Source organism: Amblyomma maculatum, chromosome 8 (assembly GCF_055883805.1).
Source record: "Amblyomma maculatum isolate TAMU_Amacu chromosome 8, ASM5588380v1, whole genome shotgun sequence".
NCBI classification, from domain to species: domain Eukaryota; kingdom Metazoa; phylum Arthropoda; class Arachnida; order Ixodida; family Ixodidae; genus Amblyomma; species Amblyomma maculatum.
This window is the reverse complement of record NC_139351.1, coordinates 36,758,714-36,782,086: the sequence shown is the minus strand read 5'-3', so window position 1 is coordinate 36,782,086 and position 23,373 is coordinate 36,758,714. Positions and strand designations below refer to the sequence as shown.

Genomic DNA, 23,373 nt, shown 5'->3' with positions numbered 1-23,373 from the left:
AAACTGCTTTTCCTGCTCCATCCTGCTCCAGAATGCAATATTGGTCCAAAACTGCTCCAAACTGGCGGCCTCAATGTTCTGTGATCTAATTTAGCAGAATAAGGAAACAATGTCGCAGCACCAGGGGCAAAAATATAATGCATCTTGCACTGAGCTTAATAGAAATAAAATTTTAGTAAGGGAGGGAAGCATGGAGCATAATAAATATTTGTTCGCAGTAAATTTAGCATGAGCCACAAGCAATTGGACTGAATTAAATGCGAAAAAGAAATTCACTGTTCATCTGATATAGCACCTCCTCTTAGCCTTTTGAATCTCTGTGCAAGAGAGAAGTGAGAGCAGCAAGCGAAGCAGATAGCGCAAACTACTGTGAGCCATTAGGAAATTTGTATGACAGCAAAAACTACAGGAGTGTAATTCTAATCGTTCTGCTGTGAAAACAAGAATTCACCATCGAGTCTGTTTTTTTTTTTTTTCAATTATAAGCTTTATGGGATGGCACGCCAAAGGTGGCAATGACTAGGAAGCTTCTCAAGAGTGTTGAGAAACCATACAGGCCCTATGCCAAGAGGTTAAAAATGAAGCCCAGCATTGCTAAAGCAAAGAATAACTCTTGGTAGGCATCAGTGAAGTAAAAAGAGCTGATGGATCAAAAGGCCTCACTGTCACCTATCTTTCCTGAAGACACTACTGACCAGCACTAAGGAATTTATCAGCACAGACATAGGATTGAAAAGGATACAGTATAGAGTGCAAATGTTGTGACCATTTATCTGAACTCTAAATTTGTGGCACTGCTTGAGCGCATTGAAGTGGTAGACTCGACATTTTAATCTATCAAGTCAAAATAGGCCAACGCTTTAGGTCAGACGAGGCGCCTGCAAATGTTCCGTTTGCTGCTAGTCTGTTCCAAGTTGTTGCTAAGGTCAGCCTGTGTTATATATCTCTACATGCTTTGGCCGTTTGTCTTGTCAAAGAGAAGTGCAAAGTTGTAAGGGCATTGAACTTGCATAAAAAGGAATCAGATTGGAGATTTTATATTTTAGAAAGAGAAAACTGCAATTGTCAAAGGCATTTGGCCTTAGAAATTTGTTCCAAAGCATAAATCAAATACTCAAAATTCTAATTTCATTGCTCCAAAGCTGCTCCAAAATGCTCGAGCCTGCTTCTGCTCCTAAAGAAGCTGTGTGGCTTGTTATTAAGAGCTATCTGCTGAAGCAGACGAAGTATGCAGAGTCGGTCAAAGCAGATGTGGGTGAAGAAGTGCACCACCCCAGCGCCCATGATTACTAGTCATGGATAAAGCGATCCTGCGGCTAAGCTGCTGCCAAGTGTTCCTGAGGCCCCACAGCGGAGGCAGCACATTGGTTCATGCTTTCCTTACACAGCACCTTGTTTACTGTCCACCCCTGCATCTTCCATTTTTTTTTCTCCCTCTTCCCTTTCTTCTTGGTGGCAGTAGAGGCCCTGAGTTGTCCCATTACAGGTGGGCTGTACAGCTGCCAGAGGTAGGACTTGCACACTCTGCAAACAGTTTGCAGCACAGTTCGTATTGGCGCTAGGTGAATGAAAATTTCATCAATAAAACCCCTTTGTAAGGGACATGCACCGGGGAGTAGTTTTTGTCTAATATGTTAACATGGTTACGGTACCACGTCTACATTTTCTAACTAGACCTTATTTCGCCACAGGCATCCTACGGCTAAAATATGCAAAAAAAGAAGTATACATCATTTTGCAAAAGTGTTATTATAGCTATCATGTATTGCATTTGCGTGGTGGACTACCACACTGACCACACTTTGCAACTTTCTTACATTTATTTACTGCTGAAATAGTTGTAAATCTTGGTCTGCTTCATGGCTGCATTGATGCTGTTCAACAGGGCCTCTCCCGGCTTGAAAATGAGGCCAAGAGCCTCATGGCCGATGTGCCAACGCTGTGTATACGTTGGCAAACTATGTTTGCAGCAATTTCAAAGTGCGATTGCGATGTGATGTGGCACCACAACTAGTGATTCACAACTAAGCTATGCGTCTGGTAACACTACAAGAATTCCAGTCAAAAAAGCTCCACGAAATCGTAAAAGTAACCAGCCTACCACTGAGGTGCTAGAAGCAGCCAAAACTATAACACATCAATAGCAGAAATATCCCTTGGAAATGTATGCTTGTTTGTATGCTTGTAGGTTAACAGCGGCTGTGAGTAACAAGTCTGTGAATGTCGCTACTGAGACGAAAAAGGAATAAAAACAAACTAGGCGTTTCTGAGTGGAGTTGCAACTGGTTGAATAGCAACCAGGGCAGTGTATTTGTCCTCTGTTCTCGTCAGAGCAGAACCACTTTTGTTTTTATGCCGTTTATTTTGGTCTTGGCTTGGCTGTGTCTTGCTTTCTATAGACACAATTACTTGTTTACATCAGCGGCACCAGCAGAGCACTTTCATTGCATTTATCAGATAGATTTGTTGCTCATACTGAAATGCAATGCAATAGACAATTTTTTAGCTATATTCTTCAGACTAGTGGGCACAAAACCTATAGGAAGTTTCATTAATTGGAGAACCCACTGCGTGCTCTCAAATATGCTCGCATATGCAGTCGCACGTGTGCTCTTCGTCGCAAGCCTGGAGAGCTTCTTTCCATTGCATTCCCACTGCAAGCGCTTCTTTTAGTCATTTCATAGCTGATTGACCTGCTCTTTGTTTGCTGAAGTTATAATTAATAATGACGGCACAGGTGTGTCTCTCTTCTTTTGTTTTCACTGTCGCTGTTACTGAACCCGGCGACGGATGGTGCCGTATGTAGTGCTAAAGGGACACTAAAGACACTAAATATGCTGTCAAAATCTTATAAACGGCATTTGGCGACACTGTCACCGCATATCCGGCTGCAAAAAATAAAATTATTGCCGAGATATTGCGATAAGAAGTTGTTTTTTTTTTTTTGTTCCCGCATATTGAATTCAAACTATTTTCTCCTACTACGTAGTAGGGTAGGATGACGCACACTATGACGCGAGAGAAGACTCTGTGATTGCTGGCGCGCAGGGAGCGGAGAATACTTCGCAGGTGCGTGCCGAGTCATGATCTTCATTCGATACACACTTAGGGTAGGCGCATCTGCTGCTCCGAGCTCGTATTTCAGGTGCCGCAGGCCCAAACCAAACTATCCGAGCACACATGAAATGCCTGAGCCGGAACATAACCGAAACTGAAGTGGACGCCTGTAGCGCCCTGTTAGCTGAGAGACTAGCGGCATCTACCGATAAGCGGACAAAATGACTATATTTTTATATTTGCCTTGCAAAATTTACATTGTCTTTTCATCTTTTCGTCATCGTTTACATGGGATAAAAGCATGTTTTCATATTCGAGACAAAACCGACTACCGCATTCAAACGGTCAACGTAATTCGCATTTGGGATCTCTTGCACGTCATGTGATTTGTAGTTGTGAGCCTCGGCCGTTTCGGCTGTGGCGGCGATACCTGTATTCCTGTTCTTCCTCTTTACTACCTTATAACAGCTCTGTTTTCAGTAAGAGTGGATTTTTTGTAACCAGGAACTGGCACTCTATCGATGCAAGCCCACTTCATTTTTGTCTTTAGTGTCCCTTTAAAATGTCTGTTACAAGCAAGACTGAGTATACTAAACTTTAAGGCTAATTTGTCCTTTATGGCCAACTGTCTTCTGCATCCAATGTTTGTTGAAAAAGAGGTCCATTTAATGAAAGTCCTAGAGCAGCCAACCATAGGGCGGCCAACACGATTGTCTGTTACATCCTCTTATAACGGCGTGGCGTTCAGCTGTATACAGTCGAACCCGGATATATCGAACTCGAAGGGGATCGCGAAATAGTTCTATATATCGATAATTTGATATACAGAAATCGGCTTGGGACGGCACTTACGATGCGAAAAAACGATACCGTATTTGTCGCGTAATCAACTCGCTCGCATAATGAACCCACCCTCCACTTTTGCACTCGAGAATTTCGAAAAAAAAAAAAAAAAGTGTTAAGGCCAGCTCACTCACATGCAAGTGATTGAGCGATCTCAGCGACGAGCAGCAGCGACAGAGCAAAAGATTGCCAACTTGTCGGAACTGCGTCCCTCTGCCGTTCGAGCCACCGCGGCAGCTCAAAACAAGGTTTCTGTGTCGCCGCAGCAGAAATCGGCAGCGTTTTCGCTTGCATGTCGCACTCCGTTTCGGTCGTCTCATCCACAGCTCATTTCTTGGCAGCGTGCCAAGATGCTGCGCAGCGATAACGTCGCGGCGTGTTTATCTTTTGATAGCTCCTGCTGCGGCGGGGAGCGAACTTGGCAGACTGCCTGTGATGGCCTAATTGCACAAGCCTGGTTTGATTTATCACGCCGCACTTAGGGGAGGGCGTAGTCCACTGCCACAAAATCATTGCAAAGCGTAATACAGTAGCTGCAAATGCTGTTTGAAACGATAAATGCTAAAAGCCGGTGTCATCATTGCAGCTGACCGCGTGCTTTCGTTGATTCATACATGTAAAGATAAACGACTCCCGCAAGAAAAAAAAAAAAATAATGCCGCTTCGTAACGTTTTATCTTATGCTACGCCGTGCGTAAAGCACAACGATATAAATAGATGACTCTCGAAAAAAAAAAAAAAAAAAATTTGCCGCTTTTTAACTTCCGCAGGCGCTATAGCCACGTCAGCCGCCACTCGCAGAGGGTTCGCAACACACATACGCTGGAGAAAGCGTCCGACGTTCTGTCTGAAAACGGGCTGAGCTGGCTTGGCGCATGTGTAGCGCGTGCTACTGCGAACGAAGGCCGGGAAAGAGGAAGGAGGGAGATAGCTCGGCAAAAGAATGGGCACACCCTTGCGCTTCGCTCTGTCGCGTTTTTCCCCTCTCGTTCCCACCGGTTCTCTCTGGTTCATTCACGCACATGGCTTGTAAACGTCACGTGCTGGCGCTCGGGAAACAATAACCGCAAATGCGCGCGCCTTGAGGGAATGGGCGCGGCGCTGCCCTAGCCGAACTGTACCCTCTCATTACTTCCGCGCGTGGCTTGAAAACGTCACGTGGCGAACGGCCGATCATCTTTGGGAAGGGCACACTTTCCAGTGCGTGGTGCGGAGTTCGATATATCGAACGACCGGTGAAATTGAGTTCGATATATGACGCGGAAAATCCCATGTTAAAACATGGGATTTTCAAGGGGATATTCTGTGAGTTCGATATAACCAAAATTCGATATATCCGGGTTCGACTGTACAATAGACTTCCTTTGAGATGAGTGTGAAGGGAGCAGAAACTTTACTCCTCTTATCAAAAGTTTGTCTCGACAGGATTGCCCCTTAAAAGAAATATATGAGCATGGTAGATGCGTCCTTATATATGCTACACAGGAGGCAGGACATGTAGTGCGAGGACAGGGTAACCGATGGTTGCTGAAGGTAAGAAATAAGGTTTCAAGGGAAGGAAAATGTGGCAAGGGGTAACAGAAAGTTAGGGGGTCTGATGAGGTTGAGAAGTTTGCGGGGTCATGTGGATGCAGCTAGCACAGAACTGGGTCAATTGGAGGAATAGGGAGGGACATCCGCTTTGCAGTTGTATAGTTTGGCTGATGGTGATGATGATGATTAGCTACATAAAAACAATCAGTAAAGGTAGCCCGAGAGGATAATTGCTAACAGAGCACGAACTAGCTTTTTTTAATAATTTCCTGAATATTTCTGGCCCTAGACATTCCTTTATGTGACCAACGACACATTACTAAAACTGTCAAAAAGGAGAAAGCTGAGTTCTATAAAAATGGCAGTTTTTTAGACCTGCCTCTCTTATTGACTGAGGTACATGCGAAACAGTGTGTCTTGAGTGAATTTTTCTATATATAGGAGATCGACCGAATGTTCTCATGTTTTCTGAGAATTGGTCTTTTGACACACACAGTTTCTGCATGTGGATTGGCCTTGAGGTCTGGCTACTTTGCCATTCTGGTCAGGGTCTGCTTGAACGGAGTGTGGGGAAGCATAGGTTGATATTTTTTTTATGAGGTGTCTCTTAATTACAGGTGCGCAAGTGGAGGAAGAAGGCAGGCTCTGCCGCCCGTCGGCAGAGTGCATTCACCGTTTTCTCTCAGGAGGCGGAGGGCCGGGAACAGTGCAGCCGCGTCCCCGAGGCTCGGCAGGCCCTCATGGAAGCCTACTTCGGCATGGATGAGAGGGCGCGCCACAAGTGAGTGTCAAGCAAGCTAGTGCATCAAGTAGCTTGTATCATATTTACTCTCGTATAACCTGCACCAAAATTTCAAACAATGCTCTTAAAAAGTGGGGGTGCGGGTTATGTGCGAATATTTTCCGGGGGTGCGGGGGAAGGGCGGTACTCGGCTACACGGCAATGCGTGGGCTCCACTGTGTAGTCCGCCATCCCCATTGTTATCGACGCTTGGCAAGCCGATAAGGAGCAAACAAAAAGCATAGCCAAATCCAGATTCACAGCATTGTCTGCTTATTCTCCACACCATTGGTCACTCTTTGTTCAGCCAGCTGTTGTTGGGCCTTTTGTCAGGTGCTGTTTTAACACCTAGTCATCCCAGTTTGCACTGTTGGCCTGCTTTGTTTTGGCACCATGAATGCGGCTTGGCGGCAGTCCTTCACAGTGAAAGAGAAGCTAAAAACTATAGCCACTACCAAAGAAACTGGCAACAGAGCTGCAGCAAAACAACATGACGTCGACGAGTTGTGTATTTGCGGCTGGAGGAAGAAAAAAGAGAGTTTTAAAATGAACAGGGACAGGCAAGCGTTTTGTGGTCCGAAGACTGGCTAGTACCCCCACCTCAAGACGTAGCTGGTCAAGTTCACTGAGGAGCAGAGGAGTCGTGGCCCCACTGTTTCGACAGGGAAGGTTCAAATGGAAGCCCTGAAGCTGGCCCGGGAAATGAACATGCCACGCGAGTTTCGTGCAAGCTGTGGATGGCTTTAGCGCTTTATGGCACGACATGGATTTTCGATGCGACGACGAACAATACTGTGCCAGCGGCTTCCTGATGCTTGTGAGCAAACCGTGGATGGCATCAGCGCTTTATGGCACAACACGGATTTTCGATGCGACGACGAACAATAATGTGCCAGTGGCTTCCTGATGCTTATGAGGAAAAATTGTTGATCTTTTAACGATATGTCATCGTACTTCGGAAGGAGCACAGCTATTTGCTGTCTCAGGTGGAAAGCGATACCAGCCAACTTTGTGCGTAAGAGCTTCAAAAAATGTGCCATCAGTAACAGCTTGGATGATTCCAAGGTCGACTACGTCTGTGAGAGTGGCGAAGAAGCCTCGGATGGCAGTAGTGAGAGCGGTGACGATTGAGAATTCGATAACCAGTCACATTGTGACGATCATTTCAATAAATGTTCTGAAAATGAAATGACCACAGAGTGTAGCTGCATCTTTCTAGTGCTCTTTTTTTTTTTTTTTTTTTTCCACATAGACGTGCGAGTTATACGCGAGGGCTTTTTTTTTTTCATTGAATTCAAAGGTAGGGGTGCGGGTTGTATGCATTATACGCGAGTAAATATGGTACTTCTTTAAGATCAACACAAATAGCTTGAGCTAGCTCCAGTCAGGTCACACTACATTGAACATTTTGCTGTAGCTAATAATATTCCTGATTCCCCGTCAGCAGGCCAATTAACAACTTTCACAGCGAGGTCCTGCTTCAATGAGAGCTGCCAATATATCACTTCACAGTGCAGCTGACAATGGAACCTAATGATGTGATTTTTCTGCTGCACAGCCACCTCGCATGCAAACCTGTGCCCACTGATGGGGAGGAAATACAGTACAACCTCGATAATTCGAACTCGGTTAATTCGAAATCCCGGATAATTCGAAGGTTTTCTGCGGTCCCGTATTTTCCAATGTAAATTTGGCCGGATAATTCGAACAGGCGGCCTGCGCCAGCCCGGTTAATTCGAAAATTTGGACTGCTATGCGGCAATGCCTGATCTATGTTTCGCCGCAAACGCGGCAAAACGACGGCCCTACGGAGCCGCGAGGCAAAGCCACATAGTAATGGTGCTGATTTATAGGCGAAGCGCCCCAGCCGGAGCACTCTCTGCACAAAAATCGGTCCACAGTGCGCCTCGCGCACCGCCGAAACACGCGCCTGCAGAGGAGAAGACGTGCTTCACTGCAACACGGCGGGCATACCGGTTTTTATCACGTGACCTCGCCCCCACTCCATCCCTTGGTGTGCTTCGCCCACTCTTCCCCTGTGCCTCCGACGCTGCAAGTACGCCACCACCACCGCCGCGCCGGTCTCGCCTGCGCCATTTCTTTGTGTTGTGCGCTGTGTTTAGGTGTCGGCTACTGTGCCGTTTTTTTGGGCGGGACTGTGCAGAAGTGCTAGCTTTGTGACCGTAGCAGTGCAGAAATGCCAAAGTACAAGACTTTAACGCTGCAGCAGAAGTTCTGCTTGATCCAGGAAGCAGGCAAGATCGAAGACCGAGTTGGCCAAAAGGCATGGCGTGCCGCTCTCGACGTTGTCCACAATATTGAGCAACAAGTCAAAAATACTAGAGGCTTACGGCAAGACCTATTCTTCGAAGCGGTCACGAGTGCGGGCTCCCACGTATCAGGATGTGGAAGCTGCTCTGCTTCGCTGGCTGCAGAAAGCAAACGCTGCCCACCTTCCCATCAATGGAACGCTACTGCGGGAGAAGGCCAACGACCTAGCTCTACAACTTGGGCACGAGGAATTTAAGTGCAGCAATGGATGGTTTTGCCGTTTTAAAGAACGCAATAATTTAACCTTTCTCACCGTCTGTGGTGAGAGCGGCAGCACTAACGAGAGCGTTGTCGAGGATTGGAGAAACCACACATTGGCGCCGCTGCTTAGCGAGTACGGTGCAGACGACGTTTACAACCTTGACGAGGCTGCACTTTTTTATAAGATGCTGCCGACAAAAACATTCGAACACCGCCATCAAGGGTAGGATTCTCTGATTACTTTCAGTAGTAATTCAAAATATGCCGAATAAAGGTAACACGTTCCTGCAATGAATTTTTTTGCCTAAGTCTTATAACAGTGCCAGACATTTAATGAAAACTGGTCAGCTTTTTAATGAGCACTGACCAGGATATGGCATTTTAAACAAACTAGCTCAAAGCATCGACCAGCGATTGGAGATAATCTGTGCAAACAACTACAGCTATGCATGCGCTAGAAAGGAGCAAAAATACAAATCAAAGCTCTCGCAAGCTCTGCCTTCAAAAGCCAGTTTTTCTGCTATCTACTCTGGCCCCCGATCCTGGATGGTGATGTCAACATCATGGTGGAAGAATAGACTAGGTGTCTGTGAACGGTGCTGCCTTCCCAGCAGGCGATGGTGACAATTGCCAGATTGTTTTCTGGCAGTTATGGCGTACCGGTATAACATCCACCTCGCATGCAAGAGGACCGGAGCTCGAATCCCGGTGCCTCACAATTCTCCACCGGATAAGAAAAAAAAATTGAAAAATAAAATAAAATCCGCATGTCGATGGAATTGCATAAACAGGTTTTGGGTGCGACCGGATGCCGGTGAACACCTCCGGCAACGCACTTCCTCACCAGAACAGGAGTTGGCCACCCTGGTGCAGTAATTGGCCGCAACCTCCCATGATTAGTCCTGTAAAACGCCAGCCCTCAATCAGCAGTGGCTACGGAACAACTGACCATGGCGGTGGTCAGACCTGTGACACAGCAGGGGGTGCTAAGAATTCCTGTCTCCGCTGGACAGGCCGCCATTAGAAACTTACTCTGGCAACGTTTAACGCTAGAACCCTAGCTAGTGAAGCTAGTATAGCAGTGCTGTTAGAGGAATAAGTGGGCATGAAATGGAATGTATGACATCCCATTTCAGGGCTTAGTGAGGTTAGGAGGCCGAATGAGGCATATACTGAACTGAAAGATGGGCATGTACTGTGTTATCAAGGTTTACCGGAGAGGCGAGAACTAGGAGTAGGTTTCTTTGTCAATACGTATATAGCGGGTAATATAAATGAATTCTATATTATTAATGAGAGGTTGGCAGGCATCGTAATTAGGCCTAATAGGCGGTATAAACTGAAGGTTGTACAGGCCTATGCACCTACATATAGTTATGATGACCAGGCAGTTAAAAGCTTCTACGAAGATATAGAATTGGCAAAAAGACGCAGTATACTGTACTAATGGGCGACTTCAATGCTAAGGTAGGAAAAAAGCAGGCAGGAGACCAGGCAGTAGGTGCCTATGGCATTGGTTCTAGGAATAGCAGAGCGGAGTTACTAGTTGAGTTTGCAGAATGCAATAACTTAAGAATCATGAATATGTTCTTCAGCAAACGGAAGAACCAGAAATGGACATGGAAAAGTCGTAACGGGGAGACTAAAAATGAAATTGACTTCATACTGTGTTCAACCCCCGCCATCATGCAAGATTTAGAGGTAATCGGGAAAGTGCGATGCAGTGACAACAGGATCGTAAGGTCCCGAATTAGTCTAAATCTGAAGAAGGAACACAGCAGATTAGTAAGAAAGAAACCCATCAACGAATTAGCGGTGAGGGGGAGGGCAGAAGAGTTCAGGATCTCGGTACAGAATAGATATTCAGCTCTAACTGAGGATGATGATATTACCCTAGAAGCAATAAACAATAATTTCAGAGATATCATTACTGAGTGCGCTGTAGAAGTAGGCGGTAGGATAGCTAGAGAGGATACCAGTATGCTGTCTAAGAAGACTTTATTAAGACACGCCAGAGTATGAAAGCTTCCAATCCAACAGACCAGATAGAATTGGCAGAGATATCAAAGCTAATCAATAAGCGCATGGTGCCCGATATAAGGAAGTATAACATCTCCCCAGTACTATTCACAGCTTGCTTAGAGGGAAGTATTCTGACTTGGAATGGGAGCAGTTAGGGATAAGGGTAGATGGAGAATACCTTAGTAACCTGCGATTTGCTGATGACATTGCCTTGCTAAGTAACTCAGGAGATGAACTGCAAAGAATGATTGATGACCTAGACAGGAAAAGTAGAAAAGGTAGGATAGAAAATCAATATGCAGAATACTAAGCTAATGTTCAACAGCCTCGGGAAGGAACAGCAGTTTACGTTGGGTAGCGAAGCACTGGAAGTGGTAAGCGAATATGTCTACTTAGGACAGGTAGTAACCGCAGATCCGGACCATGAAAAGGAAATAACGAGAATAACAAGATTGGGATGGAGGGCATTTGGCAAGCACTCGCAGATTGTGACTAGCAGCTTACCAGTGTCACTCAGGAGGTTGCATCTTACCTGTACTCACTTATGGGGCTGAAACGTGGAGGCTATCCAAGAGGATTGTACTTAAGTTAAGGACAACGCACAGAGCTATGGAACGAAAAATGGTATTGGTAACATTAAGAGATAGGAAGCGTGCAGAGTGGGTCAGAGAATTAACTCGTTACTGACATTGTAGTGGAAATTAAGAAGAAGAAATGGGCATGGGCAGGACATGTAGTGCGAAGAGAGGATAACCGATGGTCGCTTAGGGTAACAAACTGGATTCCAAGAGAAGGGAAGCGTAGCAGGGGGCTGCAGAAAGTTAGATGGGCGGATGAGGTTAAGAAGTTTGCAGGGGTGAAGTGGATGCAGTTAGCACAGAACCGGGTTAATTGCAGAAATATAGGGGAGGCCTTCGCCCTGCAGTGGGTATAGTCAGGCTGATGATGATGATGATGTTGTTTTCTTGGAGCACCGGTAAATGGCGCTGGCAGTTTAGATGGTCAGTGGGTGCATGAGAAGCCAAGTGGGAAACTAAGAGAGTGAACTGCCTTCTCTCCACCGCCCTACCTAATTCGTTAGTTGCTCATACGGTGTCGCTGCCACGCGGCTACCTCTAGAACCGCTGGCACCAGGCTTAACATGGCACCTGCTGCCCTACTTCTACGCTGCTTGTCTCATTACGTACTGCTTTTAGCTTGCCATTCTCTTTCAAGTGCTGTTTCTGACGCAGCCACAAATTATTATCACGTCCACGTATGCGTGTAGTTAAACAAAAAATGCAGTTTCCGAGTCTAAAATCTTCGTTCCTTTGCGCAGCACTCGAACTTTGCAGCCAAAGACAACATGAACCTGCATACACATTTTTCTTAAGATTGTATGTTCCTTAATATCTTCGTGTTGCAAGTCGATTATAGACATCATGAACATTTAAATCAGCGTGAAAGAACTGGCACAAAGACTGAATACGGAAATTACATGACTAGAGCTGCTTGTGGTTTTCGTCTTCCTTTAATCGTCACTGTTTGCCTTTGCTACTTATGATCTCCTTCATAACAAAGGTTAGCATTGAAAAACTTTGTACCTAGGCTGTGACAGATTTTTGTTGCAATTTAGCTTCAATTATTTCATATAGTGCATCACTAGTGAGCAGTGACATTGACTGATGTAAATTATAAACTACTAGACATGTGCGAATAGTGAATTTCCAAGCAAATACGACGCTGATAGTCATTCTGTTCCAATATTTTCTAAGCGAAGCAAACACAATTGTAAAAAAAAATATATTTAATTCATACTGGAACTCGTAGTTTTCGGAATTCACAAGATAGTTAAAATGAAAGGAAAGCACCACTAGTAGAATAGTCTGGAATATTGATTGAGACTCCTGCATGCTCTTCGGCCAAGATGCTCACTGCATGGTGCAATGTAAAAACATGTCAGGAAGCAGGAGCTCCCTCCTCGTGGTGACAACATTTCGAGATGCTGAAAACAGCCTTTCACTGGACACCTGTGTTGCTGGTAGTATTCCAATGTACAGTTGAGCAACTTTTGCCAACAGTGGATAAGTTTCCTTGCCGGTGGTTCTCCACCAGAGGTATGGGTTTTCTGTTTAGGCCTTAGAGCTGAGTGCAGGTAGCCTTCTAACTTTTGCAGTGTCCGTCTTGATGCAGTGTTCACAGTGCTGGTCGAGGCCAAAGCTCTAAAAACACTCCACACATCACTGTCTGTAGCTGGTGCCGATGCAGTAATGCTGTACTCCACATCTTCCTCCAATGGAAGACTTTTCTCTCCTGCTGAACACACCTGATCCTTCAGCCGCTGTGCCTCACTAGAAAGACTGTAGCACACTCACTTGAACCGGGGATCCCAAGACCATGCTCAAAGCATATGGGATTTGCATTTTTATATCCACAAATCGGGTCTTCATGTTCTGGACCATGTTTCTCACAAATATGGCATCTTCGTCACCATCGTGCTGCTTCTGTGTCAGAAGTTGCATGCAATGCAACTTCTCCCTAGTGGCTTCTTCTACACATTTCAACACTAATGTCACTGCATCCATTAGGCACCACTCGGTTGATGACAAATTATCAATCGTGTGCGGTGGTACAGTTGTAAGACGCCGGACTACTGTGGCGGAGTTCTAGCAGCTGCATTTCGATGGAGGTGAAACGAAGAGGCATCCGTGTGCTGTGCAGTGTTAGTGCACGTTAAAGATCCTCAGTTGGTTTTAATTATACCCTGTAGCCTCTGCCACAGCTCCTATTTCTCTCTTTCCACTTTCACTCCTACATTCCTCCCTCCCTCTATGGTGCGGTTGTCCACAGAACAAGTGTGACAGATACTGCACCTTTGCTTTCTTGTGAACCAATTATTATTATCGTTTGGACAAGTCCGAGGAAATTTCTGGGTGCAGCCTCAGGAGCCGTGTCATCATTTCATTCGCTGTTCCACCGTGTCATAACGTCTTGGATGACCTCCAGTAGTTCTGTTCCCATACTGGCTTGTACATCCTTGAGGCATGTTCTAGCTACAGCACTCCTCTTGTAATGTCCAACAACTGCTCGCGCCTTGGGGCAAAGCGCCTCCAAGTGGGATCTTTGCTTCTTGGCATCAGTGATTCACAACTGCAGTGTATTCGCTAAGCACTGAAGTCCCCTCTACGGTGTCCCCGTCACCACTGAAACGAAATTCCATCTATTGTCGGGCCCTGCTGGGGTGGTGCAGTGGTAAGACGCCCAACTACTGTGCCGGAGTACTCAGGTTTGAACCCGGCCGCAGCGGCTGCGTTTCCATGCGAAACGAAGAGGCATCTGTGTGCTGTGCGATGTCAGCACGCGTTAAAATCCCCAGGTGGTCGAAATCACTCCATAGCCCTCCACTACGGCTCCTGTCTCTTTCTTTCCACTTTATCTCCCACCTTCCTTCCTTCCCTTACGGCGTGGCTCAGGTGTCCACAAAAACAAGTGTGACAGATACTGCGCCTTTCCTTTCCTGTGAACCAATTATTATTATTATTATTTATCTATTGTCGGTGACAATATAAACAGGAATATCCTGTGGCAGATCCCGTTCGGCAGCAAGTTCTAGCAGAGCATTTTTCAAGTTGTCCGCCGTGTGGCCTTGAGGCATGTGCTTGCAGCAAAGGTTGAAATTGTGCAGTTCGAAGTTTTCATCCTGCATGTGGCACGTCAGCGAAATATAGCTGTCCGTTGTCAGCGAACTCTAAACTCCATTCTGAAAATGATGTCGCAGCTCGCCTTTGATTCGGTACACTTCCTTGGAGTATAGTTCCGGCACAACACTCTGGGAAAACATGGTCCTGGACGGTAGCTGGTACTTTGGAGCAGCAGCCTGCATCAATGCAACAAACCCTGGTTTTTCCACAACCGAGTATGGAGGAAGGCCTGTCACAAGGAACAAAGCCGTTTTCTTTGTCAGCAACTTGACTAGTGCGCTGTCGCTTTTGAGCACTGCCCTGAAAGCTCCAGGTACCAAAACACTTGCTTCACGCTTCTTCACATCACTTGCCTTTTTTGTCACTCTGGGCACTCTGCATCTTTTCAAACCCACTTGAGTTGTTCTGGATGGCACTTTAAGTGATTTACCAGAGTCGTGGTAGTGCCAGTCAGAGTCTTCAGGTTCATTTTGCACTTGTCACATTCCGCGTCTTTCAGTCCACGGTCGTAAAAATCTCAGATCGCACTATAGCACAACTTCGAATGTGGTTCATTCATGGTTTAGTCGTGCTCGCACTGGTTAAGAAAAGCAGGAGAATAAACACGACACAACGGAACCAATACTCGACTTAACAGTGACAACAAAGAAATGTACGCGGTCTAGCTGCCTAACTACGTTGGGGACTGATGATAGTGATGATGCGCAAACGCTCAAGCAGCTTTACTGATTGTGCAGAGGATATCCCATTCGCCAAAATAAGTCTTCAAACACATTTTAATACGTAACGAGCATGAAAAAGCAATAATCGATCGATATGCAATTATGATTTCTTCATGTATATTATACAGAAAGCCTTCGGCCGACTGGGCCTCGAGCGCATCACTTAATATGGCCACAACCAGGAAGTTGTTTCTTGGTTTTCTGCTGTGGTTTTCGCTCCACGTTACTGCATCCTCCTCGGTATGCTTGCGAAAATATTTGAGCAGATTAACGAGCTTCTGTGATTCAGGAATGGCCGGACACCGTGTGAAGTGACAATTTGGAGTCGGTTTTCTAATTTCGGGCAAGCGTGCTTTAGGAGTCTAGTCTATCTGAGCGCAGTCCAATGGTACCACGACAAATTCCACAAGTTGTTTACATAGAAGATGCATTGTAGACTAGTTTTGATTACATTTTCCGAACTTGCAGTCTATATCTTACAACATTAGTTCAGCGCTACCACGAGGGACTAATACTCCTTAAAGCACCCGGACCCTGCTGTTTGATTGCTATCAAAGGGTAAAAGTATAGTTTCAAAACTCATAGCACGATTCTACATGTCGCCACTTGCCACTTTCAGTATATTTAATGATTACAACTCTTTCATAGCCCTAGTTAAAGGTACAGTCTTTGTCAAAAGTTTAGAGCCCAGGGGTCTGCTTCTGAGCCATTCCATGTGGCTTGTAAGGCATTCTCAGGTTTCCAAACTTGCTGAAGGCAAGAAAACTTTTTGTCCTACCCTCTCCAATGGCTAGGACTTCCACGATTGTTAGAGAAGCCTTAACATACAGCTTCAAAGCAAACGCTCTGGGCTCTAAAATTTTGACAAAGGCTGTACATGTTCCTACAGGCTCAACCTTTGAAACTTTGAAAATATTTGAATTTCCGAATACTGATATTCAATTCAACACCTGAATCGATACGACATTATTCGCTTTGATATTCGAAAGATTCGAATATTCGCATAAACCTATAAATTATCCTTGAAGTGTAACATTTTTATCACCTGCTGGTGCTGCAAGGACTGTATAGGTACTCCGTACGAAATCAATTGGAGATTTCCTGCGTGATTCCTTGCGTGCAATGCTTGCAACCAGTAGCTGTACTGCATGTGCACAAAATTCAGAATATGTGCTGAATTTTATGGTGACTTGGGGCGACATTCCTAGCTAGTAGTAGCCTTTGTAGTACCCAGGAAGTTGTCGCTTTTCTCGTTATAAAGACAGAATTACTCTGATTATCAAGTGATCACAGCTGTAAAAAACTTTCGTCAGGGCTTGTCATGTCACTCAAAATCGATGCCTACCAGTGGTGCTCCAAAAGAAATAAGCATAAGCTGAAATGAGTCTTGTAGAGCATCGTTGCCACCTTCCAGACACAATTCTGTGCATTTCGCTTGTCTAGGCAACAGGGTGCGATGACATATATTCTGAAATCAAGGGAAAAGCAGGGCCACTGAATATGAGGTGAACGTACGCCTACAGTTGTATGAACATGTACTGATGTTGAGATGCGGGCGTCCACCAGTATCATGAATAGGATAAAAACCGTAAATGTTCTCGGTATTCCTGTTGCTCACGGCGCATGTGTGTCTGCTGCCTTTCTTGCCACGATTAGAGCAACCTCAGTACAACATGCACTTGCCGATCTATGTCTTCAGTAGTTGCATTCTTTGCATACCAGATCAGTCACTCCTTCGTCGGCTGGTTTCTACTGCACTTGAAATGCATACACGCACAATGCTTGTTCTTTGACAGCAGAACGGAGCCTACATTGAGAGCTTTCCTGACAAAATAGTACACCTGTACATTAATTTTAATGCAGCCTCTGCCAGTGCTGTGCTGCTGCCAATTAGCCATATCATATTGGATTTCAAGTGGCGCCCTCTTTAGGTTGTGGAATTCGCAAATAAGCACACATTGTCTCATGACCTTGGCGCCCTCGCCACTAAGTAGGGAAGAGAGCATGGCATGCTAGTGTGCATGTAATGCACAGCGATCTGAGCGCACACGTGCCTTGTCCATACCCAAGTGCCCCAAGAGGGGTGGTGTTTTTGGGTGGTGTTAATAATATATTTTTTTTCTAAGACTTGCTTGGTACAGGAGTGTCTAGTATCAAATTGTAGAGGAGGAATTCCTCTTGACAATGGTATTAGTGACAATCAGCATATTTATTGAATAAGTGATGAAAAAAAAAAATCTGCAAGAATTGCAGTTAAATAAAAACGTGCCAACACATCAGAAACATCAGTTTCTTGACACAAATAAAAAAAATTTTAAAAGATTTGTTTTTCTACAACAGGGACAAAAGCAGCATTGCAGCAAATTCTAGCTTTCTGTTTAAAATATTCGCTGGGCTAAGAAAGAAAACGGTAGTCGAGGTCGACTACACTGAGGTCGACCCCTGGCTGTCCTCTAGTAGAAAACACGACTCTCTGCGCTGCCGACGGCAAGTAATACTGCCCAAAAGACGTCACCCTGCTGATAGCAGTTGTGACCTTCAGAACAATGATCTCTTCCGATCAGCGCGCAGCAAGAGCGGAACATATCAGGAACGAAAGCAAAACTTATCAGGGCATGGCTGTCGACGTTCTGGGTCAGTTTGATGTAGTTTCGCTGTCAATACTGAAGTCTGAAGAGCTGAATTCGTCTTCCGAGTAACCACTGCTTCTGTTCACATCCAAAAATGAGCTCTCTGATATGTCAACTTCTGCAGAAACACCCCGTTTCCGCGCAACATGAACACGTGACGTTGATGCCGTGATGTAAGCAAGGAGCGCCGATCACCTGACTCCGGAGACCACCTGGACGGGCGCGGCACAATGGAAAAAATAAAGTCAAAATCAAAGCTGAAAAAAGGGTTCCTCTATTTCCCACTCTATGATGCCACTTGTCAAGAAGCACTTCGAGAGCAGGAAAATTCGAATCGTGAAACCATTGATAGCAGGCTGTCAATGGGAATAAGCGCGGAGAGGAAAGTGCTAAGCATGGTGGCTAGCACGTGGCTGCTGGAAAGAGCGCAGCGCAGCCATTATGGGTACACTATAGTATTCACGCTTCTGGGCTCGTCTGCTGGCGTGTTCTGTATGTCGAATTATTAATATACAGAACTATTTCGCAATCCCCTTCGTGTTTAATATATCCAAGATTGACTACAATAGCAACAATGATTGGCAACATCATTGGCTGGTGATGTGCAGAAAAAAATAGGCCTCGGAATGCATTGGTTATGGAATATTTTTTTCTTTTGCCCGATTCTCCGATTATGATCATTCCTTTTAGATGGAAAAGTCCTTTTATTATTTTTTTTGTGAAGTTGACAACTTTGTGGCATTTCCTCCGCAGGCTGAACAGGTCTGTTGTGAAGCCTGCTGACCCTGTCTGCTCCAAGATGAGGAGCGATGTCCATCTGGGTGCTGTGTCCGAGCGGCTGGACGCCCTCATCGAGGACTACGTGATGCGGAATCCCCATGGCCTCCTGGACTCGGCGGAAGGGGGCATCCCAGCAGATGACTTCCGCAACATGGTCTACATGCGTAACATGCAGGCCATCTGTGATCCCGGGGAGCCTGTGGGCCTCCTGGCTGCTCAGGTGCGTACTCCCGGACAACTTTTCCACTCCAAATGAGCATTCCGGAAGTACTATGTTCTTGCGATGTATAAATTTATGTACTACTCATTCAGATCAGACCATTCTGCAGAGGGCTCACATGTTTCTAATATCTGCACAAGCCTAAAATTAATTCTTTAGCTGAAGAATAAATCTGCATAGAAAGGGATTTCATAGTAAAGCCTGTGCTTTTGGCTGGACTTTAAGTCAACTACTTACGAAACTTCATCTTCCTGGCATTTCTGCACAGTGTTGTGGATGCCATTTTCTTCTCATGGCAGTTTTGGCAGCAGATGTGTGCCACCTCAGGGCAAGCAGTTCCTGAAGCGCACTCCTTCCCCTTTGCATCCCCAGAGCATCGGGGAGCCTTCGACACAAATGACACTCAACACATTCCACTTTGCTGGACGTGGCGAGATGAATGTGACCTTGGGGATCCCACGGATGCGGGAGATCCTCATGGTGGCCAGTGCCAATATTGCGACGCCCACCATGGATCTACACCTGCTGCCACGGCCGGATGCTGAGCAGCGAGCGGAGGAGCTTCGTGTCCGCATCAGCTCGGTCAACCTCTCACAGGTAGGTGGGAATACTTTATTAACATACAGTAAAAGCTCGTTAATTCGAACTTCACGGGACCGGGAAAAAAGTTCAAATTATCCGATGTTCGAATTATCGAATGGCCTCGAAAAAACTGACCAAAACCGTTTGTACTACGGTAAATGTACCATATTTAGTCGTGTAACGAACTCGCTCGCATAATGGACCCACCCAGCCCCGATTTGTGTCTACGAATCTGAAAAAAAAAAATAATAATAATAATAAAGGCGGCAGTCAACGCGTCCCTCTGTTCCGCGTCTTCACGGTCCGCAACACATTTCTTGGCAGTGCGCCAAGATGCTGCGCGGCGATAACGGCGTGTTTATCTTTTGACTTTAGCTCGGGCAGGGGGGAGGAAAGCAAACTTGGCAAAGTGCCAGCACTTATCCGGTTGTGCAAGCCTCCTTTTCAGTATGTTCGCTTTATCATGCTATGAGCGACTTGGGCGGGCGGCGCCGTCTACTGCCACTCCAATCATCGGAGCGAACGGTGCTGAAAGCCGGCGTCATGATCGCGGCTGACTTGCGTGCTTCCATTGACGACTGATGGGTGGAAGGATGGATCGCTATCGCAAAAAAAAAAAAAAAAAAAAGTTTAACCCATAGTGCCCGTCCGAGATCATAGCCTTTTATGGGCATTGGCTGGGACCGCGCCGACAGTACTTATCTCTATTTCCAAATTAACAGGGTTGGAATTAACGAGTATTTAGTTGCGAGCTACGGAGGTTGCGCAGAAGAGAGAGCAGGCAGCCGCCGCCGCGCGGCCATGCACTGACCTTGCCGCGGCCACGTCCCCTCCCTTCAAAAGCCGCCGGCCGCCACGCCGGTCATGGCGCCATTTAAGTTTTACCCACTCTTCCGTGGTTTTACCTGGTTCCTTATTCTGTCCCCGTTTTGGATGTGCGCAGCCTCATGCCTACCGATCGCGGAGATTTTTTTTTTTTTTTTTTTTTTTGCCGCGTGATGTGCGCCAAGCCGCCCAGACGCGGCGGCGCGTAGTTCGAATTATCCGTAGCGGAACCGACTCGCGTTCGAATTAACGGGCTTTTTTATACACAGATCTCTCTGGAGCTTGGCCGGACCAAGTAGTGTAGTTCGAATTATCCGAAAATTCGAATTATCGAGGTTCGAATTAACGAGCTTTCACTGTATGAATATTGGGTTACTGACCCCTGCTTGGTTATGTTAATAATGCTTCACCCTGACCAGGTGGTGTTCCATTGAATGTTAGACTAGGTGGGAAGACTACCTACATGCCACTTTTTTTACAAAGTGGCCAAAACATCCAAGAAGCATGCCATTTTGTGCAGGAAAAAAACATCCATTCCTTTGGAGACCTCATTAGTGCTGGCTAGTTCCAAAGCACTTTCGGTGCGGTTTCAGTACGGAGCACGTTAGACCTGGACAGTGGTGTGCAGCAATATCTGCCGGCATGGGTGCACACTAGTTTCACTTGTGTGCTACGGATGAGCATCGTGCTAACATTTATTTTCCTTATTTTGGTGCATCTTCATCATCATCATCAGCCTCACTATACCCACTTCAGGGCAAAGGTACACCCTTACTCCTACAAATAACCCGGTCCTGTGCTAGCTGCATCAATTTTACCCCTGCGAACTTCTTAACCTCATCCGCCCACCGAATTTTCTGCTGCGCCCTGCTACGCTTTCCTTCCCTTGGAATCCAGTTTGTTGCCCTATGCGACCACCAGTTGTCCTCTCTGCGCACTACCTGCCCTGTGCATGCCCATTTTGGTGCACTGCTGTGTAACCGGCAAAGTGACGATGGTTCTCCCAACAGAACTACACGTTGTTGGTATGTTTGCACTGCAGCTGGAGCAGTCGCATATGTGGCACATCGTCCAAGGCACCAATTTGGGCAAACACGGGGTCCCTATCTTAGGCACGGTGTCATAACCACCAAAATGGCCCAAAGGCACCGTGGCTTCAGCATAGACTCCTCCCGCATAATGAAAGCGAGTGCATTTATAGCACAAATGGGGACAAATAATATTCTGCATTTTATAATCAGTGTAGCAGTAGTGTTTACTGCCTGATGGCATTCTTAGAGATTTCTGCCACCCTCCAAAAATTTCACCATGGCGCTGCTTTCGTAATGACACAACACCAGTACTGAGAGATTTTCGGAAATACAGTTATAAACATGGTTATAACGAAATTGTAAAATGTCCGAGATTTTTCGTTACTTTCAAGTTTTCGTTAGATGCAGTTTGCACGTGAAGACCCAAAAGGACAATGTAGAATGAAAATCAGATTAAGAATTGTTGTAAGGGAAAACGCCTTGAAGGTGTTTACAGTAAATCAGAATTATTTGAAGTCATAGAAGCGGATGTTTTGCGAGACTGCGGCGGCAGCCTCCACCTCCTCTGCGGCTCGTGTGACGCGTCTGCGAGAGAGCGGGGAAAGGGGATGGAGGAGGAATCGGTCTTCGGGAGAGCTCGCACGTTGGCGCCGCCACCGCCAGCCCCCTACGCCCCGCTCACCATGCTGCGTGCTCGCCCACCACTGTTGCCCATGGAAACCGCCTCTGTCTCGCGTCGCCAGTGTGCGCCGCTGTTCCCGCTACCGACGCGTGGAAGCCCGCGAGCAACCACGTGACAGCGATGGACGCGGGCTGCTTGCCCCATGTCTTTTTTGTTTTTTGTTTTTTTGCAGCTTTTAAGCATGAACTATTGTAGTGCCATGTTCCGACAGCGAAAGCAGCAGAGACTGCTGCATCTGAAACACGGTGTGTTGTATCAACTGCAGTCACTCGTTGCTATAGTAAGCGTTCCTCTCACTTCAGTTCGTGTTTTATTATCTTAAAACTTGCGGGGTTCTGCCAAATTTCCATTAACTCAGCACTAGTTAAGAGACAATTGGCGCCGCGAGTTCGTTACATTAAGGTGAACCACTGCGACATGTTCGTCACATGGAGTTTTCAAATACATTCACTTCAATGGGGGCAGCGTTGGAGAATTGAAAAACTTCGTAATATTGAGGCATTTGCTACATGGAGGCTCATTACATAGAGGTTTAACTGTAAACATTGCTCAGTAATTGTTCAATAGGGGTGTGTGAATGCTGAAGAAACTATCGAACCAAATAAAAAAGAATGATTAAATATTAAATCGAATATTGAACTTTGTTCAACATGACAAATACAGTTAAACCTGATTATAATGAAATTGTAAAATGACCGCGATTTTTTGTTACATGCAGATTTCGCGGGAGGACCCATAAGAACAATGTAGAATGAAAACGAGGTTAAGAATTGATGTAAAGAAAACCACCTTGAAAGTGTTTACAGTAAATCGGAACTATTCTAAGTCACAGAAGCGATGAAATGTTTTGGAATCGTGCTGATAGCGCGGCATGACTGCAGTAACAGCCCTCACCTCCTCTGCGGCTCACGCGGTGGGCCTACAATGCATTGGGGAAGTGGGGGTGGAGGAGGAATCAGTCTAAGGGAGGGGGCGCGCGTTGGCGCCGCCACTGCGCGCGCTCGCTCACCACCGTTGGCCAAGGGAACTGACTGCCTCGCGTCAGCAGTGTGCTCCGCTGTTGGTGCTAGCTAATAGACAGTCGATGCCCCGAGTTCATTATATCAAGGTCAACCGCCGCAACATGTTCATTACGTGCAGTTTTGAAATACATGCACTTCAATGTGGGCGGCGTTGGGGAATTGAAAAACTTCGTAATATCGAGGAATTCGCTACATAGAGGTTCTTTACATAGAGGTTTAACTTTATGCGCAGTGCCTTCAAGGCGCCTTCATTCAGCCTTCAAGAGACCGGGAACAATGTTCAAATTATCTGAAAGTTTGCATTATCAAACGTCCTTAAAAAACATACCAGATTCATTTGCATCACTGTAATCTTTATCTAATGAATTCCTGGAATATGGACGTCTATACATTTGAGATGAAAACTAAGCAACAACAAAATTAGCATGGTT

At 45.9% G+C, this 23,373-nt stretch overlaps 1 protein-coding gene across 1 annotated transcript in view; it reads left to right on the top strand.

Moving 5' to 3' along the window:
• The window catches only part of Polr1A (RNA polymerase I subunit RpI1), a 234,120-nt gene that overhangs the window by 146,872 nt on the left and 63,875 nt on the right, over nt 1-23,373 (top strand). The window contains exons 19-21 of the mRNA XM_084576213.1: nt 6,051-6,214; nt 18,554-18,800; nt 19,173-19,397. Of these exons, the coding sequence (XP_084432339.1) occupies nt 6,051-6,214; nt 18,554-18,800; nt 19,173-19,397 (636 nt within the window). The remainder of the gene's footprint in view (nt 1-6,050; nt 6,215-18,553; nt 18,801-19,172; nt 19,398-23,373) is intronic.